Consider the following 26,890-nt stretch of genomic DNA (forward strand, 5'->3'; position numbering starts at 1 on the left):
AACGAGACATGCCGCTATGTATTTGACATTTTAACAGGGTGATGTACTAAAGACGTGACCTAGAATTTTTCTATTGCTTGATTTCTTCTACATGATGGATAAAACATACAGATTGAAATATAAAATGTTTATTCAAAAACTAAGCGATCTGTAGTAGGTCAACCATATTATTGTGCTGCCAAGTAAAGTTAAATGTATCAGGAAAGAGGGTTGTCTTGTAGTACTCGTGAACTACGGCCGTGCGCCTTTTCTAGAATATTAGAAATTGTGAAAAGGAAGGAAACAGGTATTTGTACTCATGAAGCAGAGAAACACATTGTAATTTTCACTAAGAAACGCTTCGGTGTGCGAAAGATGAAGTGGCCTCTCTACTAAATTCTGGCTGGAAAGGAAGTGAAAGATTAATTTTCTGTTCAGTGAGGTAACCTGCCACAACGTTTTCGGCATGGTCCCTCAGGAAGTTTGGCTTCGTTTTATTTCAGGGGTTTTGTCATATACGGGTGCTATCTCCCTTTGTCGTACTCATTGCCTTGTCCTGAGTAGCACGAATGAACACAAAGCGATAGCTCTTTGGCGTCTCAGCAAATACTGCTAGATCTGGTTGAAAGTTGCACGTGGCTTGTGTATTTCTTCATCTCTCGTCTTTACTACACTATTCGAGGTTATATTTTCGGAGTCGTAAAAGAAAGTGCGATTTTGCTTAGCCCACACAAATGTTTATCACGCGGTGCAGCAAAGTCAGACCTAGGAGATATTCGTTGCCTGCTTACCGCTTTGACGTTTTAGAACCCACATTTTGGTCAGCTACATTACCGCCCTTTGAACGAAGCTCTGAGTGGCTCGGGAGCAGCGGAATTTTTCACGCTGCGTCTCGTTGCCCTCTCATTACACTGCAGTATATTTTGTTCGTGGCAACGTAGAAGCAACAATATCGGAGTCATTGGAATGCTGAAAAACCGACGTTTCATGGCAACATGTGCTGCCATATAACTTTTTTTTTTCTAGTCACACTGGACGCCATTTGAAATATGGGACTGATACGCTATATTTCACGTAAATACAATAGTTAGAAAATAATGTTTGCCTGCAATTCGTAAAAGCCATGGAAGGCCGTTGGTCTGATGAACAGCACAAAAACGTGCCTCAACCTACAACTTGTAGCTAAACAATTTTGTTGAGTATAGTCGTGCAGAGACGTGCACCGTCCTAGAAGATATCTATGAACAAAAACTAAGTGAATATGTATTCTTCAGGCGCACCTCTGTCCATATAAAAATTAAGAGCTTCCGTAAATAACGGAAGTAATTTTCGCTGTGGCGAAAATGTGACCACCACGTGCGCTAAGACAGCGACGAAGCCTACATACAGGTTTTGTGCCAAAGAGATTTGTTGGTACTCACTGCCAGTATATTTCGTGACAACCGCTCTTGAGGAGGTACGTAAAATAGGTAAATTAAAACACCGAAACTAATATTTATATTTGCCGTGTTCCTGCTAAAGGGTTTGTTAGATCAAGATTTCATCATATTGGACGTAAATAAACAGCAGACAAAACTATGTTTACAAAATGTACCGAGTGTTTTAGCGAACACCATCAAAAATTTTTAAAGGTTGGCTATGGCGGATAGCACAATTCCAGTTCATGAGTCGGTCTGCTCGAAGAGGCGGACGTTACCTGAACAAAAAATTGACATGCATAGTCGACTAATAAAAAAAATTACTAATAAAGTATTTTTGACTTATTACCTTGTGGTCCCTATTGCAATTTACAAATTCTAGCCGTGTAGTTCAGAAGGCGCATCCACTGGGAACCAATTCTCAGGATGACACCAGTTTCGAGATACCATTTCCTAAACTTGGTGAGATATTATTTCCCGAAACTGCTGTCATCCCGAGAATTCGTTCCGAGTGGATCCACCTTGCGAACTCTACGCCTAGAATTTGTAACTTGCGATATGGGCCACATAAATAGCCATGTAATCTTTTCATTTTAGAATAAGTTTCAAATGTGTTTATTGCCTTCAGTCTCAAGAATTCCGGAGAATTTTTGAGAACGCGTATACGTGCCTTTGACATGATGCGAGAAACGAGCACCATTTGGCCCTTTGTGAGTGAGCAGCTTCACTTTTTAATATTGTATGTATGCGTTTGCTTACAAAAAAAGAAAGAGAATATAGCAAACACAGGTTATGGCCGTGAACGACGCCGGAGACACACACATAACGAGTTTTACCGTAAACAAGAAAGACATATTTAAATAGGCCTCGAGGGCAAAAACAAAAATTTTGATGTGAGCACATTTATAATCGCCTACGGCACCAATAACATGCACTCATCTTACCCTTTGTTTCCTAGCGATGATCTATGCCATTACTCTGCGCACTCAGCCACTCACTAAGACAGGCGACGTGTAGTGATCACGCTGTGATGGCTTTATTTTTATTACAGTTGTAGAATTTTCACCTAGTATATGCGCAATAGTAGAAACTATTTTTAGCCACTTGTATCCATTATGTCCAACATGGTCGCAAAACAGCATTTTCATGGCCTGGAATCGTCGAGATCATCCTGGACGCTCCATCATATTGTAGGTGAAAAACGAACTTGACCTAAATAGAGTACGAGGTAAGAAACGTTTCTGTAGCGGCGTTTCTGTAGCACCTCCATCGGCGATAACTCGTTAACGCTTCCTCGTGACAATCTCTTGAAAACCTTTAAAGGCGTCTTTCATGCATTTCTGAAAAAAAAAGAACATGGTCATGAGATATTCCTTGTAGTTACTTAAGCATAAATGGGCGCTACCTGGTGGTTTCAATCGTGCATGAACGTTTTGCAGTTCTATGACAACGCAAGCAACAATATATTTATGCGCATTACCCAAGCAGCTCACTAAGGGACATAACGGTGGATTGATCTGTACAAATCTTGAACCCATAATTGCTTAACCTTTTCTTTCGTGTTGTCTGGTACTGTTTTCCTTTTTTAGAAAAATCACGACAACCATGGTTACAGGCTACCATATATCTTTCTAATACGAAATCGTCAAATGCATATGCGAAACGGCTCTGTTCGCCCTTTCTGCATGTTCGAAGAGCGATCTTGAGCTGTGGTATAATTCCCAGTTGTATGAGCCCTTTGAAGTAGCCTTTAAGTGCGCTGTGTTGCGTTTCGCCTGCGACACGTGGTTTTGCCGGCGCGACGGCGGCGGGGCGGCGGACATTTTGGCCCGATCGTCGTCACCGCAACACTCATCGCCAGGTGTTTCCAGGCGCGTCTGCGGCGATGCGACCGCCTAGGGATTTCGTTCCAGTCATTGTGCCCGAAACAGGCGATGCCAAAGCAGGGATCTCCTTCCAGTTATTGGGCCCGAAACAGGCGATGCCAAAGCAGGGATCTCGTTCCAGTCATTGTGCCCGAAACAGGCGATGCCAAAGCAGGGACCATCTTCTCGTTACAGTCATTGTGTCCGACCGGCAGCGCCACGACAGTGTGCTGCGCAGCGCCACGACCAGGTGCTACGAGATCGTGCGCAGCGCCACGACATGGTGCTACGGCATCGCTACGACAGTGTGCGTCACCATTAGCCCATTGTACATTCACGTGCTCGTCTTTTGAGGGGTTCCTTCTTGCCCTCAACTGCGAGAGTATAAAAACAGCTGCCCCCGGACGCCAGAGGAGGGCTCCGATTTCTTCAGTTGAGTGAAGTGCTCTCCCGTCTCTCTACTTCGGTCAAACCTGACCGCCAACTCTTTGCGATGTTAAAATAAACAAGTTGTTTCGTTGTTACCAGTCGACTCATGCTTTGCCGGGACCTTCGGATGCTTCCAGTTGTACCCCAGGCCGCCAGGCCAACGCTACCCTTGGGGCTTGCGACCCAGGTACAACCACGGGCGTCAGCGCCGAGTTCCCATCCGATCGCTCCAGTGTCGCGATCCCAAACATCTGGTTGCCAGCGGTGAGATCGCCTACGACTTCAAACAACGGTCTGCCAGCGGCGAGATCGCGACAACGGAGGCCAGCAGCAAAGAGATGCAGTTGACAGTATGCTGAGCAGCTCAACGACGATCCGGGAGCAGTGCAACGAGCCCTGTGTGACGACTGGTTGCCTGCAGCGGAACGACTGCGCGGAATTCCTGCCTGCGAGGTTTGGTGAGTGCGGGACTTTCTTCTTCTGAGCTTTGCCAGGCTTTTGTTAGTGTTAGAAACAGAGCTGGTAATTGTGGTTGTCGTTGCTGCCGGGTTAGTTTGCGGCAAGACAATAGTAAGCAGTAGAGAAAGCAGCATTCAGAGCAGCCATGGATTTGAAGTCGTTGCGCAAACCGAAATTGTTAGAGCTTGCAAGAGAGTTGGGTCTGGATGTCTCGGACAAACTCAGAAAACCAGAACTGCTAACGGCTATTCTTGAGTTAGAGGCTGAGGATGACGAGCTGTCGGAATGCCTTGAGACTATTGAGGAGAGGTCAAAAAAACAGGAGCGCGAACTTAAAGAGCAGAAAGAAAAAGAAGAGCGCGAACACGCTTTGGAAATGAAGCGTCTCGAGGTAGAGATGGAACGCGCTCGTAATGGAAGTCAGGCACACGGTGCAGGAGAACGCGTATTGTTCAAAATGACTGACCTGATGCGGCCGTTTAAGCTTGGAGAGGACATTGGTTTGTTCCTGGTTAACTTTGAGCGAACGTGCGAGAAGCAGGGGTTCTCTCGGGAAACGTGGCCACAGCGCTTGCTCACTTTGTTACCCGGCGAGGCGGCCGACGTAGTCGCTCGCTTGGATAGAGAGGAAGCAGAGGATTTCGACAAAGTAAAATCGAGTCTGCTAAAAAAGTACCGGCTGTCTGCGGAAGCGTTCCGTCGCAAGTTTCGGGAAAATGAGAAAGGCAAAAGTGAGTCATATACAGAGTTTGCGTATAGGCTTATGTCGAACATGCAGGAGTGGCTCAAAGAAGAGAAAGCGTTTGGTGACCACGATAAAGTTCTGCAGTGCTTCGGGCTAGAACAGTTTTATAGTCGGTTACCGGAGAACGTGCGATACTGGGTCTTGGATAGGCCAGACGTGAGTACGGTGGCTAGAGCCGCTGAGCTAGCCGAGGAGTTTGTGACGCGTCGAGCTCGCGGAGCTAAGGACGGTCAAAAGGGTGAATTTGGCTCGAAGTTTGAGAGGCCGAAGTTCACACCCATGAGATTAAAGGGGGACACGCGTAGTGCGGATGCGAGTGAAAGCAGTCCGACCAGACGTAAAGAGACGGCGGCAGCCAAACGCAGAAAGCGGTTCGAGATGAGGCGAGCGGGCGTTTGTTATACGTGCCAGAAGCCGGGTCACTTTTCGGCGCAGTGTCCGGAAACAACACCAAAAGTTGTGTTTTTTTCAATAGGCAGCACGGACGAGAACATGAAGCTTCTCGAGCCTTACATGCGAGACCTCCTCGTGAACGGGAAAGAGTGCCGAGTGCTTCGCGATTCCGCAGCTACGATGGATGTAGTTCACCCGTCTTACGTAGAACCCCATATGTTCACGGGCGAGTGCGCGTGGATCAAGCAAGCCGTGGAAGCTCATAGCGTGTGTCTGCCGGTAGCAAAAGTGCTTATTGAAGGACCTTTCGGAGCGCTTGAGACGGAGGCGGCAGTGTCATCTATGCTGCCACCCCAGTACCCGTACCTATTTTCAAACAGGTCCGATCACCTCCTGCGCGAGAAGGGGCTTTTGTTTGGTGAAGCTAGTGTTCAGGCCTTAACCAGATCGAAGGTTCGGGAGCTCGCTGCAAAGGCGGTAGTTGCGGGGCCGACGTTATCAAACAACGAAAAAGGGTCAGAGGCGCAGCAAGCTGATATTCAGAGCACGCCCGAACAGAATAGAATTGAGTCTGTAGCGTTGAAGGCGCCAGATACTGGAGAGGAAAATCCCGACGCGGGAAAGTTAGAAGAGCTATCTACTGATTTGCTCATCGCGCCTACGTCAGACGGACTTGATAGGTTGCTAAAAGTCAGCCGGTCGGCTTTGATAGCCGAGCAAAAGAAGGATGGCAGCCTAGAAAACATTCGCTGCAATGTCAACGAAGGTATCGCCAGGAAAACTGCGCGTTTTGTGGAAAGAGGTGGAGTCCTGTACCGGAAGTATCTAGACCGCAGAGGAGTGGAGTTCGATCAGCTGGTCGTGCCTCAATGCTATCGTCAGGATCTGTTGCGCTTGTCACACGGGGGTTCGTGGTCCGGACACCTAGGAGTTAAGAAAACTAAGGACCGTCTCTTGCAAGAGTACTATTGGCCAGGGTGTTTTCGGGACGCAGACCATTTCGTGAGGACATGTGACACTTGTCAGCGGGTGGGCAAACCAGGGGACAAATCGAGGGCGCCGTTGAAATTGGTACCTATCATTACGGAGCCTTTTAGACGGCTCGTTATTGATACAGTGGGGCCTCTGCCGGTAACAGCCACGGGGTACAGACACATTTTGACTGTGATCTGCCCAGCGACAAAGTTCCCTGAAGCAGTGCCGCTTAAAGAACTCAGCTCAGTTGAGATAGTTAATGCACTACTGTCCATATTTGCGCGAGTTGGTTTTCCTGCAGAAATTCAATCAGATCAGGGCACAGTGTTTACTAGCGCTTTGACGACAACTTTTCTCGAAAGGTGTGGGGTAAAGCTGCTACACAGCTCAGTGTACCACCCACAGTCGAATTCCGTTGAGAAGCTCCACTCCGTCATGAAGCGCGTGTTGAGAGCCTTGTGTTTTGAACATCAAACTGACTGGGAGCTGTGTCTGCCTGGGGTGATGTTTGCTTTAAGGACCGCGCCGCATGCGGCTACGGGGTTTTCGCCAGCTGAACTGGTGTACGGTCGCTCGCTTCGATCTCCGCTTCGCATGCTTCGAGAATCATGGGAAGGTAGGGGCGACGACCCAGTCGTGGTGGAGTACGTGCTTAAGCTCCTCGAACGCTTAAGAAGGGCACAGGAGTTGTCAGGTGAAGCAATGACAAAGGCCCAGCAGAGGGCCAAGGTTTATTATGATCGGACAGCCAGGGCCCGTCGTTTTGAGGTTGGCGATGAGGTCATGATATTGCGCACATCGCTAAACAACAAACTAGACGTGCAGTGGGAGGGCCCAGCGCGAATTGTTCAGAAACTGTCGGACGTTAACTACGTGGTAAGTCTGCCAGGAAAGCGGAAAGCACAGCAAGTTTACCACTGTAATCTGCTCAAACCTTATAGACAAAGGGAAGCAGTGGTGTGCATGATGGTAAACGTTCCTGAAGAGCTTCCGGTCGAGCTTCCGGGACTAGGCTCAGTGACGAACAGGGAAGACACCGGTCAAGTCATTAGTGACCTTATCAGTAAAGCACCGCTGTCGCCTGAGCAGAAAACCGAACTACACCAGCTATTACAAGAGTTTCAAGGTCTGTTCTCTGAGAGGCCTGGTAGGACTTCTGTACTTACTCATGATATAGAACTTACCTCCACAGAGCCAGTACGATCCAAGGCGTATCGGGTGTCACCCCGCCAGAGCGATATTATGGAGGCTGAGGTAAAGAAAATGCTACAGCTCGGTGTTATTGAGGCAGGTGAGAGTGATTATACCTCCCCTTTGATTTTAGTTGAGGTACCGGGCAAGGAACCTCGTCCTTGCGTCGACTACCGCAGGCTTAATTCCATCACTAAGGATCAAATTTATCCGATCCCTAACATCGAGGAGCGCCTTGAGAAAGTTAGTAGCGCTCAGTTTATTTCCACCCTAGATCTTGTCAGGGGTTATTGGCAGGTTCCACTTACAGAAGAGGCTAGGAGGTATGCGGCGTTCATTTCACCAATGGGAACATTCCGTCCTAAAGTGTTGAGTTTTGGTTTGAAGAACGCGCCATACTGTTTTTCAAGTCTCATGGATAAAGTGTTGCGGGGACAGCAAGAATTCGCTTTACCGTATCTAGACGACGTAGCGATATTCTCCGCATCCTGGTCTGAGCATATGACACACTTGCGGGCAGTGCTAACCCGCCTGCGCGAAGCAGGCTTGACAGTAAAGGCTCCTAAGTGCCAGTTAGCACAGGCCGAGGTTGTCTACCTCGGTCACGTGATTGGTCAGGGTCGTCGCCGCCCCTCTGAAATAAAAGTGGCCGCTGTGCGAGACTTTCCGCAACCGCGCACAAAGACCGATATTCGGTCGTTCTTAGGTGTCGCCGGCTACTATCAGAGGTACATCCCTAGGTACTCTGATATCGCGGCTCCCCTGACGGATGCTCTAAGAAAAACAGAGCCTCAAACAGTCGTCTGGGACGAGACAAAGGAAAGAGCTTTTAGCGCCCTAAAGAGTGCCCTAACAAGCCAGCCTGTGCTACGATCGCCAGACTATACAAAAGGGTTCATTGTTCAGTGCGATGCTAGTGAGCGAGGCATGGGCGTTGTACTGTGCCAACGGGAAAATGGAGAAGTAGAACACCCCGTCCTGTATGCTAGTCGTAAGCTGACCAGTCGTGAGCAGGCGTATAGCGCCACCGAGAAAGAGTGTGCGTGTCTCGTGGGGGCCGTTCAGAAATTGTCATGCTATCTAGCCGGCTCGAGGTTTATCATTGAGACGGATCACTGCCCTCTCCAATGGCTGCAGACCATCTCTCCCAAAAATGGCCGCCTCCTGCGCTGGAGCCTCGCTTTACAACAATATTCCTTTGAGGTGCGTTACAAAAAGGGGAGTCTCAACGGTAACGCCGATGGCTTAAGTCGAAGCCCCTAACGTAGGAATCAGCCTCAAAATTGTTTGTTACTGATGTTTTTCTTCCTGAGGCAGGATTTTTTTTAACATATTGCTTTTGTTTAGTGTTTCAAAGTGATGATATGCTTTCTAGTGCAATTTTTCAATTTGTGGACGCGTTCTGAGTGATGCTAGACTACTGTAAGGAACTAGGCAGTGGTATAAAAAGGGGAAAGAGCCTGGCAGGGCTTAGTGAGGGTTGTGCCGTGCTTGCTGACTGAGCGGTTGAGTTTTCAGCGTAGTTCTAACGCTTGCCGGGAACGAGAACAAAAATGTGAACTCTCCCGAAGTCACTTTGCAGTGTCCCGTGCGAACCTGAACGAGAGAACGAGGCCTTCTCTGTGCGCTGCGCTCAAGAAACGTCAAGGGACGCCCGACTTCGGTTATGAGCATCATCGAGCGACATCCCTCCGGACAGCGGATGCAGTCCCCTGTCCATCGGGATCTCCTTTCCCCGGCGGGGCGGTCTGTTGCGTTTCGCCTGCGACACGTGGTTTTGCCGGCGCGACGGCGGCGGGGCGGCGGACATTTTGGCCCGATCGTCGTCACCGCAACACTCATCGCCAGGTGTTTCCAGGCGCGTCTGCGGCGATGCGACCGCCTAGGGATTTCGTTCCAGTCATTGTGCCCGAAACAGGCGATGCCAAAGCAGGGATCTCCTTCCAGTTATTGGGCCCGAAACAGGCGATGCCAAAGCAGGGATCTCGTTCCAGTCATTGTGCCCGAAACAGGCGATGCCAAAGCAGGGACCATCTTCTCGTTACAGTCATTGTGTCCGACCGGCAGCGCCACGACAGTGTGCTGCGCAGCGCCACGACCAGGTGCTACGAGATCGTGCGCAGCGCCACGACATGGTGCTACGGCATCGCTACGACAGTGTGCGTCACCATTAGCCCATTGTACATTCACGTGCTCGTCTTTTGAGGGGTTCCTTCTTGCCCTCAACTGCGAGAGTATAAAAACAGCTGCCCCCGGACGCCAGAGGAGGGCTCCGATTTCTTCAGTTGAGTGAAGTGCTCTCCCGTCTCTCTACTTCGGTCAAACCTGACCGCCAACTCTTTGCGATGTTAAAATAAACAAGTTGTTTCGTTGTTACCAGTCGACTCATGCTTTGCCGGGACCTTCGGATGCTTCCAGTTGTACCCCAGGCCGCCAGGCCAACGCTACCCTTGGGGCTTGCGACCCAGGTACAACCACGGGCGTCAGCGCCGAGTTCCCAACAGATCGTACCAGCAGTCAGATCCAAATAGCTGATAGTAACGCAATGAAACATTTTAACCTGTGTCCGCTTTGTACCGTCTGTTTCTTTCATCGTCCATGTGCTTTTGCGATAATGTGTAATTAATGGCATACCAACTAGCTCACCAGTCTGTCCTGCTGAACTTCATTAGAAACAGGCTGAGAAATTGTACTACCGCATGACTCTTCTGATCGGATAAGGATGAGTAGGAGTCCAGAAGTTGTCTGGGTGGAGACTGATCGCCCTGATATGCTTCGCTATAAAGTAACCTTTTCATACAGCAACGAATCAAGTGTGCAATAATTTTCCTTAACAGCAACTAGCTGCAATTTAAATGTGCGTTCGAAGTTCAGGGCTAAGACGCCAGCATAAGGACTAAATGATGAACCTTTTAAATTATATTGGTTGGAACGAGAAGTTCGCGTTTTCAAGTGTCACTAGCTATACCTGGTCGCAAACAAAAATAAAAGCAAACAGCTCTGAAAAACGGTGAATAAAGACTAAAACACGAACACATGGAAACTTCTGAACACGAGCCCAGAAAATCACTCTAAAGAGAAAAGACGCACGCACACATGCACTAAGACGAATAGCTCCATAAGCAAACGAAATTAAAGGCTTTGCCGGCGAGTGGAGCAACGCAGCTGCCCCTAACTGCATAACGGTGATATGCGCGAGACATTGCACTTGTGTTGTGAGACGTGCTCGTCGAGTGGAAAACAAACCCACGAAGGAACAAGCAACAGCCCAGGAAAGAAAGGCAGGTGGCGGCAAATTGAAGGGGGACAATAAAAGGAAGAGAAAACCGCGAGGCACAGGGCGAAGGAGAGCCTGAGGAGGGTGGCTGGGAAGGCTGAGGACGAGGAGGCAGTGCCCGTTCGTGAGGTGCCAGCAATGCGTCCCTAGACAAAGCCAGGAGGCATCTCTGCTGATCCAAGGAACCAGACTGTTCCGGCGATGTTCACGGAGGACAGTGCATGGTCGAACAGTGCTTGGTCGATGGAGCTGACTGGCTGGTCAGGCAAAAGGACCACGACCTGCCCCCTAACTTGGGCTCCGCCGACTATTCCTAAATGCTGATCCGCATTCGGCCCTACCGACGCCTCCCGTAGAACGTACTCCGACCCCTTCGTCGACCATACTCGTCATGATAACCCAACTTGGCGTGGCAAACAGTGTCGACAAGAGGCTCTGCGGTTCGTCCTCCGTCGCGTCCTCGGCAATCACCCCCTCGTCTGAGCCGACGCAACTCCCCGGGTGAATGCGTGTGTACACATTTACCGTGACTTTATTACTTTCGGTGTCGTTTACGGACGGAACATTACGATACTTAGAGCTACTCTATAACTTTGATCGCATCTTGCTGATCCATTTCTGCATGCAATAACGATGTTTTCCTCCAAGTACTCTTGTGTTGTAAATATAGGTTATTCGCTTTCGTGAGAATTTAGTGTGAAAAGATTGCACTTTGTGTACAAACAGCTCTGTCCATTATTTTCACCAAGGTTGACCTTGCGTGAGCGATATTTTCACTGGAACCTGTCATTACAAATTGGCGTCTGCGACAGGACGAAGCTGGTTGCGACACAGTGTGCTTGAAGCAGATACGAGATGAGTACCCAGGAGCTTCGCACGCTAGCTGAACGCATGGGTCTTGTCGGTCCATAACTGAAAGAGTGGATCGATAAGGAACAGGGAAGGGCGCTTGAGGAACGTGTGGCAGAACGTGAGGCGACCAAGGATTGTCTCGAGTGCGGTGAAAAGATTCTACGGTTGCGCATAAGGCTAGCGGAGATCAGTGGAGCAGAGAGTCACGTAAACATGTCTCAGAAGCTTGCAAGCAAGCAGGCAGAATCCTCGGTTTCCGTAAACCCGCACAACATGATTCCTGTTTTAAGCGAAATCCGCGATGACTTGGACACGCATCTGAAGCGGTTTGAACGAGTAGCCAACGCATGCGGTTGGCCAAAAGAGAAATGGGATACAGCTCTCAGCCTATGTCTCGATGGTGAAGCGTTGAAAGTGTTTGGTCAATTGTCTCCGGAGGACTCCCTCGGCTATGACAAGACCAAACTAGCGTCACTACAATGTCTCAGGTTTACGGCAGATGGCTACTGCGAAAAGTTTCGCCACAGCAAGCCCCAAGATGGAGATACTGGCAAGCAGCACGCTGCCAGACTATTTAGCTCTTGGGACCCGTGAGTTGAACTCTCCAATGGAGAAAAGACTTTTCATGTGGTCCGCGACTTAGCTTTTGCAGAGGAGTTCATGAATAACTGCCATACCCGATTAACGCTGTTTCTGGGCGAATGAAATTGCAGAACACTAGAGAGGATCCCAGAAACCACCGACCATTTCTTGGAAGCACAGTGGCAAAACAATTTGCTCACATTCGAGGAGAATACAGAAGACCATTACACGAAAGAGGACGAAGCAAGTGCAGAAAAAACCAAGTCAAGTGCTTCCTCTGCAACAAGCAGGGACACAAGCCTTCTGACTCTCAGGCAAACTTGAAGAAGCCTTACTGCGACTATTGTCAACGGCTGGGACATGAGTCGCGGGACTACCGGAAGAAAAGCACCGCAAGTTCTACTGCAGCCTGTTGTATGACGCCAGAAAACAAAGCTGTAAAACAAGAATCCTCATGCATTCTACATTCTAACGAACAGAGGGATGCGACGGACTTGTTGCAAACCCACGACATGCCACTGCAGGGTGGTGAACTGTACGGCCAGGTGGTTTACGTAATGTGGGACACTGGCAGCAACACCAGTTTGGTGTGATGTGCTCTCATACACGGTGCTGCTTTAACGGGTTCAACAACAATAATGCTACTGGCATATGACCGGAGTATCGAGGTCCCAGAAGCTCAAGTGGAAAGTCATACGTCATATGTTTAGGCACCACCATAGCTAAGTGCTTGGAAATCCTTTGTACGACGTTATCATTGAAATTGACCCTGGTTCTCATCGAGCAACGAATCCAGACTGCAAGTGGAAGACCCCATCAGGCCTTTCGACATCTCAAGCCGGGAATGAACCCGTTGACGAGATTAACCCGCATTGGGCGGCTTCGTCTGTTGTCAGGGCCAAGACCGCAAGGGGATACCCGAAAGTAGGTCTCAATTGATTATAAATGTCAAAAGCTGCTTTTGGCGCTGAACATGAAAAAGACGAATATCTACATGGGTGTGGACGAAAAGTTGGGAAGACGGTGTCAAGGGGAAAACACAACTCAGACATTGTTTTACTACGAAGGCGTCTTGTGTAGGACTTATCAGCTTTGTCCGGGTAAATCGGTGCAGCAAGCCATGGTACCGAAATGTCTGCGAGCCCTCGCCTATCTCTGGCATATGAAAACTTAATGTGAGGACGCCAGGGCATCAAAAATACAATGGACCGAGTCCTTGCATCGTTTTGCTAGTCCGGAGTGCAAGAAGTCCATCAGTACGTACGTTCATGCGATGTTTGGCAACAGTTGCGGTGACACAGTTACTAGCGCGAACAAGATTACGGCAAAAAAAGTGGTCCTCTCCCTCCTCTTTTTTTCGTAGCCTTCTTCCCGTTAGTAACGATGCCGCAGCAAATGTATCAACACCAACTAGCCCAACTATATGCAATAATTAATTTGCCAACAGACTTTTCCTAAAGGAAGACCTGGCAAAGCACTATTGGAATGCATGCCACTGATAGACCCGCCTTCCGAGCGAGTGGCCGTCGAAATTACTGGCCCACTGTCTCCTGTCTCATCTACAGTAAACGTGTATATACTGATGCAGGTGGATTTTTCCACAAGATACCCAGAAGCTGTTCTACTTACCATTGACGCAACTTCCATAGCCGAAACATTAAAGGAAATGTTTTCTCGGATTTGCTTTCCGCAGGAGATTGTATGGGACGAACCATCCTGTTTCACTTCTAGGTGATGATCGAAATTAATGGGTTCCTCGCACTCAAATGCGTGAGTTCTACGCCATACCATTTCATGCGCAGCGGGATGGTTCAACGCCTTACTGACTCCCGGATACAAGCGCCGCTCCAGCTGTGTCCTGAACAGCGTATGGTTTGGGACCATTTCCTTGTGCTGCTTCTGTTTGCGTACCGAGAGGTGCCTCAAGCAAGTCTCGTCTTCTCGCCTGTCGAGTTGATGCATGGAAGGCACGCGCTAGGACCACTCACTGTTCTAAAGGAACTTTGGAACGAACTAGACTTGAGTGACCAGATCGACACTGCATACACCTACGTCGTGAAACTGAGGCAATGTCTCGAACGAACGTTGAAACTAGTGCATCACAACCACTTGCGAGATCAAGACATGCAGAAGGAGTATATAAACGTCGGAAAAAGTATTGATCCTGTTCCCAGTGATAAACAACACGCTGCTTTTCATTGGAAAGGTCCATACCACGTAGTTGGGAAAAAGATCGACCCGGATTACTGGTTGGAAGTAGGTAGCTTCAGAAAGCTCTTCCATATCAATATGTTGAACTGCTATGACGAAGGCCAACCATCCGCATCCAAGCCTCGTCGATAACCAGGATCCACGGGACAGATGCCCCCAAGCAAAGTTCAATGGCGGCTTTGTTGCTGAAGAACAATCTGGTTCTCCACTGATTCTCCCATGCCAGAGAACATCTTTTACTACCCAAGACAGTATACTCACCTGTAGAACGTGAACATTTGACGCTCACGAAACATATGTGAACGTTAACGCCAACTATATGAGCCGATGTGATAGTGCACAGCCTCAAATATAATCACATGTACTGTCATCTGAGCATCTATACTCTGTGAACATTTGTGCTCCCTTAAACTTTGAACATTTTTCTATTCTTCTCTCGCGCATACTTTTACCAGCAGTTTTTCCAACATCTAAGATCCAACAAATTGAAGCGTGCAGGGCATATACAGGTGGTTTTCTTGCTAGGAATTCGGCACGCATATGGCGTTATTTTATTCGGAATATATATAACGATGGACCTTGTACCTAGAATAAAAGAGTAGAAAGTGATGGGCAACAATGGTGCCCAATTGGAAACTTAGAGACCAAAAAGGCTCGAGTGCTGTGTTTGCCTCAGAGCGGCCTTGTTAACAAAAGAGTTGGGACGCAAATAGAGGCCAGGATAACTGTCCGGAGCATTTCAGAAAACATTCAAGGATTTTGTTCTTAGGCCGGGTGACAGGTGATGACGCAGTTTTGTTGTTTGTTAGGGATGTGTGTCTAACGTGTGCAGAAAGGCCCAGGCGATATCTCAGTAAGCAGAGGCAGCTATAATACGTAGTGATAGCTAAGGCCATCAAATGTCAAGCCTGTGCTTAGCGGTCATATGAAATCAGTGACGGCAAGGAAACGCGAAGTCTCTGGGGCTATTTCTTTCGGAGCAGCTGGCCGGCCGACCGATTTGAGAACTTCTCAGTCTGTCGTGAAGTTTACGTGAATACTTTGATTCATAGGTAATACCTATATATACACGCGGGTAGTGAAAAAAAGTTTGTAACATCTATACACGGCAATTAGATCCTGTAGCACTCAATAAATAGTTGAGTGCCGAAATTCTGCACTTGTATCAGGACACTATCTCATCTGAATTAATTTCAATTTGCAATCCGTTTTGTCTGTCCAGCGTACACTATCACTAGGACGAAAATAACCCTTTAACTAAGAACTAGGTACTGGTGAACCTTTCTCCGGCTGTAACAACTTATTGATAATAATTAGAAAAAAACTCACCGAGGATTACGATACTCGCTATTGCGAAAGTTGAGTACAGGTCTATACGTGTTTGCATTTCGCGGTACATTGAGGCAAAGAATTTGAGAGCCACATGTAGCAGAGTCAGCAATCGTAGAAAATCTGATATGCGGGTGAAGCTCGTGGCTTTTATGCATGACTCGTCGAAGGTCCCAGTGTAATCGCTGGTGCCACTTGGCTCCCAGAAAGTATTACGCAATTGGCGTAGCACATAGAATCAGGCTACAAGCGAATCGCAACCCATGCCAAGCGAAAGAAGCGCGAACGAGACCAAACCAAGGAAATCAAAGAAGCGCATGCGAGAGATGACGCGAGCAGACGATAATACGAAACGGGCGCTCTGGCTGAGACCAGATACGAGTACGCATGGAGCGATACGGCGGGTCCACACGAAGCCAGTTGCCCGCGCGCACGTCACTAAGCGGCCGCTCATTGATCTCCGCTCATCGCGGTTCGCGTCCTTCATCTGCCGCGACGTGTTCGCGCTTTCATTTTTCGCAGTTGTGCTCGTTCGCTCGTTTGCGGCACGGCCGCCGCCGAAGCTCGCCGTAAGGCCGGGTCATTAGAAGCTACGCTCAAAAAAAAAAAAGTTTTATGTTACTTTCTCTTGGTTTGGCAATCTCGTGAGAAAAACAAGTTCTATATAAAGAGTTCCGATTCGCCTGACCTTATGTTTATAACATATTTTATAACTTTACCGCCGTTTCCGATGTAAGCGCGTAAAAGGTAAATCTTCAAGCTATGCTTAATAGTGTAGAGTGTAATTTAGACATCGTGAACGCCAGCCAATTTATGTTAAGGAGAGAGCAAGAGGCGCTGTCGTGCTTCCTGCGCTAGTGGTTTTTCGTAAGCATGTTCAGTGTATATACTTTCCCGAAACGTCCGAACTAAAAAGAGAACCCGAATTTTTTGATACCCTAAAAACCAGTATCATGATTCGGAGCACAAAGTAAATCTCTCATATGTGTGCTTGCTGTGGCTGCCCAAACTTTGCTTGTAGTTTGCAGAGAAATATATGGCCTGGCATAGATCTAACGATTTAGATGTAGTGTGTTTCTAAATGAGGTTACAAATATACTGCTCATGTGTATGGGAGAGTTGAGTTATGCATCACGTTAAAGGCTGCAAGAAGAGGCGGAAGGGTTACACCGTAAGTAAATGACGGACACCCCATTAAGAAACGTGTCATCGCTTGCAATCCACGGAAGGAATCAATGATGTAGGAAAGAGAAACTCATAGTAACATATATGGGAAAGGCAGGAAATGCGTCCGGAAGAAAATATAAATAAAGAAACTTTGTTACTAGTGTCGTGCGAATGTTCACGAGGACTTTGCTAACGCTCAGCAGATTGATCGCTACTTTCATCTGCGATTGGGGCACCGCGTTATTTCACTTAGGCTTACTAATTCTTTCAGCAACAAAGAAAAGCATTCTTTACAGGGAATTATAATGGTCGAAATTGTATTTCTTGCACTGGAGCACTGAGACGGTACGTCAAAGAATGTACAAGTCAAAAGGTATACCGACCCATAATGTTTTCAGCTTGACGTGTTCTTCAGCTGTGGCATTAGCGTTGTGCTGAAACGGCAGAGCATACGAACAGTTAGGGAATGAAAATCAATACAGCTCATACATGCGTTTTACACATGCGTTGCTTTGCTCACTGCACTAATCAGGTAAATTAACTGCAACATCTAGCGGCAAGTCTAGCCATAACCACGGAGCTCTGCAACTTATGACGCATCTCAGAGATAAAATGTCAGCAGTTCTGCGCACAGGAAACTGGCATATAAGATATATGCCAGTACGTGATGTTTCGATTTGAATTTCAGACTAATTCTAAGCTAATATGATCCCCATATCCCGCTTTTTTAATGCCTTCTAACAACGCACCATTACGAAACTACGCTGCAGGTCCTGCTTTTTCATCTATTGAACTATATTGCTAGGCGAAATACAACACCTCGATGGACACAATCTTAAACCTTATATTGTCCAATAAGATGCAGTCTACGAATGATGCTAATGGCTCTGCTAAGCTTATAATTTAATGCCAACGAAAGCATCGATTGCTAAAAAAAAACATCGACGCTATGCTAGCGGGCATTGACGGTTATGCGATTGCGATTGCTTAGTGTACGATTCGGTACAAAGTGATACGACTACACGTTTCTACAGTCTCTACAGTGGTCGGACAACTATGTTTCATTAAACGCTGTATATTAATCGAAGTTAGCTGATCTGAGGAAAAAGAAACATGCGCAACTCAGATCACGTTTGAACACGAATGTTTTATGCATATTCTATTTAAAATCGCTACGCGCGCTATTTCTGGCAAATAATATTCTGCCACTCGTATTTTTCTTGTTGTAGACATTTTTTTTCACATTGGGGATCTTTGTCGTCTCATAACGAAGTTTCAATACAACGAAATTTGTACTTTGAACTGAGAAATATATTAGTCGCAATTGCGACTTCAGAAACAGCTCACGCGATCAGCGAGAAGAATAAGGATATCCGAGAGTCTCCAATCTTTTGAACACGTGGTTTCGCCACGACGAAACCACGCGTTCTTTGTGTGGTACCGCATATCTTTGTGACCACATGGCGTAAAATAACCAAAACAAGAGATTTCCAGGTAAGTCGATACTTCAAGTGATGAACAGCGGTAAAGCAAAGAATGTCGCTGGAACCAATGCTCTGACATGGGGAATTGTCTTCGTCAAGGCAGCAGAAGCAGCTACTGTCCCGTTAAAGACAAGACCTCATGCCGAAGCTGTGGTGTTGGGCGACATTTCTTGTTATACCACTCTTCATCCCTGCTTCACCTAAAGTCGTCTCCGGGAAAAGGAAACTCGAGAGGAGCATGATTCGCAGCTCCCGGATCGATTCATATAAGTCAATTATACTCACCATTATTAAGGCCTGCTGCTTGAAAAAGCAGTTGTAATACTGTAAGAAAATGGACAGGGCAATCGGCATTAGTACACTTTTTCGACTCGGCATGGACTTTCCGCCTTCATTGAAATATTGCAATTCGTGAATAAAAAAAAAAATACGCAGCATTTGATGCTTACGAGTCTAAATACCCGGACGCTAAAAGTACTGTAATATATCATGAACTGCAAGAAGTTACCGTTAGTCGGAGAATTTGCCGGAAAATGAATGTCATCAGTAATTGTGATGGCGATCGTCCAAACTGGAGCCGTTCGATGTTACCGAGTTGTTGCCTTTTCCGCAAGGCTACATTAATAAATACAGGGTGTCTCATCTGACGTTAGCCAAAGTGGTAAAAAACAAAAAAAAAAACACCGCAAACATATGTGACCTTTCACAATCACAATATAATTTTCAGCGAAGATGTTTCTTTCGAGTCGTTTCAATGAGAGATTCAGATGCTTGTAATTAATTCACATACTTGATAACGTTGCCCGTATGCGACTGTTCCGTTTGAAACCTTGCCCACAGAAAACGTGTTAGAGCACTCAAGAAAATTTCGCATGGCAGCTATTCATCCCCACACATTCTTGAATGCAAAAAAATGGCCATATTGTGCCTTCCCCAACTTCCCCCCTCCAATTTTTCGTAAAATTGATCTTGGTTGCGTTCATATTTCTCCTAGGGCACCGGAATAAATTCTGCATTCTTCTTAAAACCACGTATAACGCTCCGGAACGTCTCCATACGTAATTTGCTGCAAAGGCTGTAATTATTCACCACACTTTCAACTTTGCCTACACATTACATAACGTGTCCCTACTTCCGCCTTCATTAAACAAGTTCTCTTGTTTAGTTTAATGAGAGAGAGAGGAGAAAGAGAGAAATATCAGAAAGGAAAGGCTGGGATTAGTATGATGAGGACACCGTATAAACGAACTACGAACTTCGTATGGTGCATGAAAATAGGGAGAATGCGAGGGATCACTAATTATTTGCAATGTTTCTAATTAGGCGAAAGACGTTGATTTTCGTCACATATTGCGCTTACCATGATCCCCATTTGCGTGAAATAGGAACTTAATGTAACCCACAGTTATGTAGAGACATTAGGAATCATAGCTGACGCCAGCCGCACGAACCTTTTCTGATGGTTAAAAAAATGCTTAAAGAGTCTGCATTTGATCCACGCGTACTTAACCTCCTAGAGAGATTCGCCGCATAGTGTTCTAGCTGTTTTCGCTAAATTTGCTGTCGGTGGTATATGTACTTCTGCTACAGCAATAGCCTTCCAATTCCTTGCCTCCCGTAAAGCACACTAATAGTGCTCTAGAGCACTTGGATGCGTAATTTATTGCGAAGGCCCCGATCAGTCCCCTCCCTTTGAACTTTCCCTGCCCTTATCGTCACCAAACTGTAAAAAAGTTGTCGCGTTTGGTTGACAAAGGACACCATGCCAACGTCATATCCCGCATGGGAAAATAAGAAAATAAACAGAAGGTTCAGTAATCATTTATAACGTTCTTAATTAAGCATCAAATGTTGTAATTTCGCGACACACTGCACTTAAGATGTTTGCCATTCGTTCTAAATAGAAAGTTTATGTAACGGAGAGTTCGCTTCGGCCTCTGGGGAACGTAGCTGATAACGACAGCGTGGTTATTTCAGTTACTTGAATAAGGAATCTTTTACAAAGGCTTTATTCAACCCCCACACCATTAACTTCACAGGGAAATTTGCAATAACGTCTCCGACCAACCTCGATAAATTTTATCACGTTGGCGTTTGAAGTTAGGCTAGGGCAGTGGACCCACCTGCGCGCCACTAACAAAATTTAACGATAACGCTCCGGTAAATTTGAAAACGTAATTTATAACAAAAACCGTAATCAGTCACGCACTATGAACTTTACTAACACATTAGACGTTACCTGCACCCTTTTGACCGCTAAATATAAACAATTCGCAGTGTCTAGTCCTCCGAAGTGACCGGAGAAACAAACTAGAAACTTTTCACCACACATGAAAATAGAAGTGAAATGAGGTTTCAATCGTAATTTACCACGCCTCTAATTGATCCAGGAACATGAAAGGTTGGCCACAAATTACAATTACCATTCATTCCTTTTATCTGAATTTGAGCTTGGCGTCCTCTACAGTTCGTTTAGGCTCCTGTAAATATTCCGAATACAGGCAGCATGACCGCCACAAATCATTGAATCATCAGCTTTCTACAAAGGCTCTAATTACCTTCCACAGATGAAATATTTATCGCTAATCAATCACAACATGGCCCGCACATCGACGAAATACAAACAGCGTGGATCGCATAGTCCATCGAGGAGACCAGGGAACGTAACTAGAAGCACAGAAAGTGGAGCTACTTTGTAGGGCTTCGTCACGAAGTACGGCTTGCCGACATGGATACAAGAGAACCAGACGACACAAATGCCGACTACCCATTGAAGAGCGTACTGTGGAGGAAACAAAAGTAGACACAACACTTATCTGCGCATGCTCAGGTATGGTAGCACCACCTGTCAACCAGCTACCCGTGCGGGCCTACGCGAGAGATAACTGCTTAGGTATTTCGTTTCTTCTTTATGCGAGTTCGTCGAAGGCTGGCTCAACAGCACCGAGAGCAGAGCATCACGAAAATCTGGGCTGCGGTACAGCCGACCAGCGAGGCCAGTGTTTAGGAACACGGAGATGTAGCTGGACCTGGTTAACGCAAGCTGGCTAGGTGACTATTTGTCAACACCCCGTTTCGAAGGGGATGCCAATAAGCCATCATTACCATAATCAAGATCATTACCATGATCAAGAAACGCCATTGATCAAGAAACGCCAATGTATGAAAGCATCTAACCCTACAGCTAGAATAGAATTTGCAGAACTTTCGAAGTTAATCAACAAGCGTAAGACAGCTGACATAAGGAAGTATAATATGGATAGACTTGAACATGCTCTCAGGAACGGAGGAAGCCTAAAAACAGTGCAGAAGAAACTAGGAATTGGCAAGAATCAGATGTATGCGTTAAGAGACAAAGCCGGCAATATCATTACTAATATGGATGAGATAATTCAAGTGGCTGAGGAGTTCTATAGAGATTTATACAGTACCACTGGCATCCACGACGATAATGGAAGAGAAAATAGTCTAGAGGAATTCGAAATCCCGAAGGTAACGCCGGAAGAAGTAAAGAAAGCCTTAGGAGATATGCAAAGGGGGAAGGCAGCTGGGGAGGATCAGGTAACAGCACATTTGTTGAAGGATGGTGGACAGATTGTTCTAGAGAAACTGGCCACTCTGTATACGCAATGCCTCATGACCTCGAGCGTACCAGAATCTTGGAAAAACGCTAACATAATCCTAATCCATAAGAAAGGGGACTCCAAAGACTTGAAAAATTATAGAACGATCAGCTTACTGTCCGTTGCCTACAAAGTATTTACTAAGGTAATTGCAAATAGAATCAGGAACACCTTAGACTTCTGTCAACCAAAGGACCAGGCAGGATTCCGTAAAGGCTACTCAACAATAGACCATATGCACACTATCAATCAAGTGATAGAGAAATGTGCAGAATATAACCAACCCATATATATAGCTTTCATTGATTACGAGAAAGCGTTTGATTCAGTCGAAACCTCAGCAGTCATGGAGGCATTACGGAATCAGGGTGTAGATGAGCCATATGTGAAAATACTGGAAGATATCTATAGCGGCTCCACAGCCACCGTAGTCCTCCATAAAGCAAGCAACAAAATCCCAATAAAGAAAGGCGTCAGGCAGGGAGATACGATATCTCCAATGCTATTCACAGCGTGCTTACAGGAGGTGTTCAGAGACCTGGATTGGGAAGAATTGGGGATAAAAGTTAATGGACAATAGCTTAGTAACTTGCGATTCGCTGATCATATTGCCTTGCTTAGTAACTCAGGGGACCAATTGCAATGCATGCTCACTCACCTGGAGAGGCAAAGCAGAAGAGTGGGTCTAAAAATTAATCTGCAGAAAACTAAAGTAATGCTTAACAGTCTCGGGAGAGAACAGCAATTTACAATAGGCAGCGAGGCACTGGAAGTCGTAAGGGAATACATCTACTTAGGGCAGGTAGTGACGGCGGATCCGGATCATGAGACGGAAATAATCAGAAGAATAAGAATGGGCTGGGGTGCGTTTGGCAGGCATTCCCAAATCATGAACAGCAGGATGCCATTATCCCTCAAGAGAAAAGTATATAATAGCTGTGTCTTACCAGTACTCACCTACGGGGCAAAAACCTGGAGGCTTACTAAAAGTGTTCTACTCAAATTGAGGACGACACAACGAGCTATGGAAAGAAGAATGATAGGTGTAACGTTAAGGGATAAGAAAAGAGCAGATTGGGTGAGGGAACAAACGCGAGTTAATGACATCTTAGTTGAAATCAAGAAAAAGAAATGGGCATGGGCAGGACATGTAATGAGGAGGGAAGATAACCGATGGTCATTAAGGGTTACGGACTGGATCCCAAGGGAAGGGAAGCGTAGCAGGGGGCGGCAGAAAGTTAGGTGGGCGGATGAGATTAAGAAGTTTGCAGGGACGGCATGGCCACAATTAGTACATGACCGGGGTTGTTGGAGAAGTATGGGAGAGGCCTTTGCCCTGCAGTGGGCGTAACCAGGCTGATGATGATGATGATGATGATGATGATGACCATAATCATCCGTACCGTACCGTGCCACGGGTCAAGGGATGTGAAATGAGCGCCATCTTGTCTAGATACCTGTGTTTACTCGTCCGTACATGTTATGGCGCCTCCTCGCAAATTACGAACCGCTGCTGAAGAAGCGAATACTTGAGTTACGCGCGCGGCTGCAACGAGGACACATCACGCTCAGCAGACCGCTGTGGAGGGAGCAGGACAAGCCTCGGCACAAGCAGCAGCACGCATTCGACGCAAGGCGGACAGTTGATGTCGTTCTCGTCAAAACGACGCGAAGAGACTTCGCCGCGAAGACGCTGTAGTGCCTGGTGCCGAAAATGGAAGCCCACGCTCGGACGGTGCTTAGTGTGGCTTAGTGTGCCGCGCAGGCCGTCGACATTTCTTTTTTTTTTGCGCGGGTTTATCAGATCAAAAATAAATCATGTCTTTCTTTCCACAGCACGCAACTAGTAATTACACGTAACATTTATAAGTCAGCTAATGGTATATATATATTTTTTTTCGATTTGCCCTTTCGGGTTTCGCATATGCGAGGCCCATCACACGTTTTAATCACTTCTGAAAGGCAGAATGGCGCCCACGTCATCTTGTGAGTGTTCGCATGTGCTTAGAGCATACTGGCTAGTGTGCCGTGTACCTGCTATCTCCAAAGGGAGAGACAGGGTAGTGTTACGTTTCGCCTACGACGCGCGGTTTAGCCGGCGCGGCTGCAACAAAGCGGCAGACATTTTGGCCCGTTCGGCGTCGCCGCTACGCCTCCCCGCCAAGCGCGTCCAGGCATGTTCCGATGCCACGTGTCTTCATGTGCGTGTGTGAGTGTATGTGCATATTGGTGCCCACGCTTGTCGAAGCGCGGCAGCCGGGGAGAGGAGCTCCCAACATCTGTGAAGCGAGGGGGTCTGACAGGCGCCGACACGACAGTGTGAGCCACCTTCTCCTCCCCATTGTGCCCGACCGGCGGCGACACGACAGTGTGAGCCACCTTCTCCTCCCCATTGTGCCCGACCGGCGGCGACACGACAGTGTGAGCCACCTTCTCCTCCCCATTGTGCCCGACCGGCGGCGACACGACAGTGTGAGCCACCTTATCCCATTGTGCCCGAGCGGCACAGTCACGTGCTCGTCTATTGAGGGGTTCCTTCTTGCCCTCAACTGCGAGAGTATAAAAGCAGCTGCCCCCGGACGCCAAAGGAGGGCTCCGATTTCTTCTGTTGAGTAAAGTGCACTCCCGTCTCTCTACTTCGGTCAACCTGACCGCCAACTGTTTGCGATGTTAGAATAAACAAGTTGTTTTGTTGTTACCAGTCGACTCATGCTTTGCCGGGACTTTCGGATGCTTCCAGTTGTACCCCAGGCCGTCAGGCCAACGCTACCCTTGGGGCTTGCGACCCAGGTGCAACAACGGGCGTCAGCGCCGAGTTCCCAACAACTCGCGCCAGCGGTGCGATTACAACAACTGTCTGCCAGCGGTAGGATCGCGACAACGGAGGCCAGCAGCGAAGATATGCAGTTGACTGTATGCTGAGCAGATCAACGACGATCCGGGAGCAGTGCAACGAGCCCTGTGTGATGACTGGTTGCCTGCAGCGGAACGACTGCGCTGAACTCTTGGCTGCGAGGTTTGGTGAGTGCGGGACTTTCTTCTTCTGAGCTTTGCCAGGCTTTTGTTAGTGTCAGAAACAGAGCTGGTAATTGTGGTTGTCGTTGCTGCCGGGTTAGTTTGCGGCAAGACAACAATAAGCAGTAGAGAAAGCAGCATTCAGAGCAGCCATGGATTTGAAGTCGTTGCGCAAACCGAAATTGCTGGAGCTTGCAAGAGAGTTGGGTCTGGATGTCTCAGACAGAACTGCTAAAGGCTATTCTTGAGTTAGAAGCTGAGGATGACGAGCTGTCGGAATGCCTTGAGACCATTGAGGAGAGGGAGACTGCAAAAAGACAGGAGCGCGAACTTAAAGAACAGAAAGAAAAAGAAGAGCGTGAACGTAAAGAACAGAAAGAGCGAGAGCAACAAGAGCGCGACCGTCAACACGCTTTGGAAATGAAGCGTCTTGAGGTAGAGATGGAACGCGCTCGTAATGGCAGTCAGGCACACGGTGCAGGAGAACGCGTATTGTTCAAAATGACTGACCTGATGCGGCCGTTTAAGCTTGGAGAGGACATTGGTTTGCTCCTGGTTAACTTTGAGCGAACGTGCGAGAAGCAGGGGTTCTCTCGGGAAACGTGGCCACAGCGCTTGCTCACTTTGTTACCCGGCGAGGCGGCCGACGTAGTCGCTCGCTTGGATAGAGAGGAGGCAGAGGATTTCGACAAAGTGAAATCGAGTCTGCTAAAAAAGTACAGGCTGTCAGCGGAGGCGTTCCGTCGGAAGTTTCGGGAAAATGAGAAAGGCAGAAGTGAGTCATACACAGAGTTTGCGTACAGGCTGATGTCAAACATGCAGGAGTGGCTCAAAGAAGAGAAAGCGTTTGGCGACCACGATAGAGTTCTGCAGTGTTTCGGGCTAGAACAGTTTTATAGTCGGTTACCTGAGAACGTGCGGTACTGGGTCTTGGATAGGCCAGACGTTTGTACGGTGGCTAAAGCCGCTGAGCTAGCCGAGGAGTTTGTGACGCGTCGGGCTCGGGAGCTAAGGACGGTCAAAAGGGTGAATTTGGCTCGAAGTTTGAGAGGCCGAGGTTCACGCCCATGAGATTAAAGGGGGACACGCGTAGTGAGGATGCTAGTGAAAGCAGTCCGACCAAACGTAAAGAGACGGCGTCAGCCAAAGCCGAACGCAGAAAGCGGTTCGAGATGAGGCAAGCGCGCGTGTGTTATACGTGCCAGAAGCCGGGTCACTTTTCGGCGCAGTGTCCGGAAACAAAAACAAAAGTTGTGTTTTTGTCATTATGCAGCACTGACGAGAACATGAAGCTTCTCGAGCCTTACATGCGAGACCTCCTCGTGAACGGGAAAGAGTGCCGAGTGCTTCGCGATTCCGCAGCTACAATGGATGTAGTTCACCCGTCTTACGTAGAACCCCATATGTTCACGGGCGAGTGCGCATGGATCAAGCAAGCCGTGGAAGCTCATAGCGTGTGTCTGCCGGTAGCAAAAGTGCTTATTGAAGGACCTTTCGGAGCACTTGAAACGGAGGCCGCAGTGTCATCTATGCTGCCCCCCCCAGTACCCGTACCTATTTTCGAACAGGTCCGATCACCTCCTGCGCGAGAAGGGGCTTTTGTTTGGTGAGGCTAGCGTTCAGGCCTTAACCAGGTCGAAGGTTCGGGAGCTCGCTGCAAAGGCGGTAGTTGCGGGGCCGACGTTATCGAAAAATGAGAAAGGGTCAGAGGCGCAGCAAGCTGATATTCAGAGCACGCCCGAACTGAATAAACTTGAGTCTGTAACGTTAAAGGCACCAGATACCGGAGAGGAAAATCCCGATGCGGGAAAGTTAGAAGAGCTATCTGCAGATTTGCTCATCGCGCCTACGTCAGACGGACTTAATAGGTTGCTAAAAGTCAGCCGGTCGGCTTTG

General features: G+C 47.6%; 1 protein-coding gene across 1 annotated transcript in view; it reads right to left on the reverse strand.

Annotated features, from left to right (window-relative positions):
* Nucleotides 1-2,414: 2,414 nt before the first annotated feature.
* Nucleotides 2,415-26,890, reverse strand: part of LOC142584206 (uncharacterized) — a 47,451-nt gene continuing 22,975 nt past the window's right edge. The window contains exons 4-6 of the mRNA XM_075694366.1: nucleotides 18,642-18,680; nucleotides 17,256-17,306; nucleotides 2,415-2,737 (exon numbers count right to left, since the gene is read on the reverse strand). Coding sequence (XP_075550481.1) covers nucleotides 2,681-2,737; nucleotides 17,256-17,306; nucleotides 18,642-18,680 — 147 coding nt within the window. The 3' untranslated portion in view covers nucleotides 2,415-2,680. The remainder of the gene's footprint in view (nucleotides 2,738-17,255; nucleotides 17,307-18,641; nucleotides 18,681-26,890) is intronic.

Source organism: Dermacentor variabilis, chromosome 6 (genome assembly GCF_050947875.1).
Source record: "Dermacentor variabilis isolate Ectoservices chromosome 6, ASM5094787v1, whole genome shotgun sequence".
Classification (NCBI taxonomy): domain Eukaryota; kingdom Metazoa; phylum Arthropoda; class Arachnida; order Ixodida; family Ixodidae; genus Dermacentor; species Dermacentor variabilis.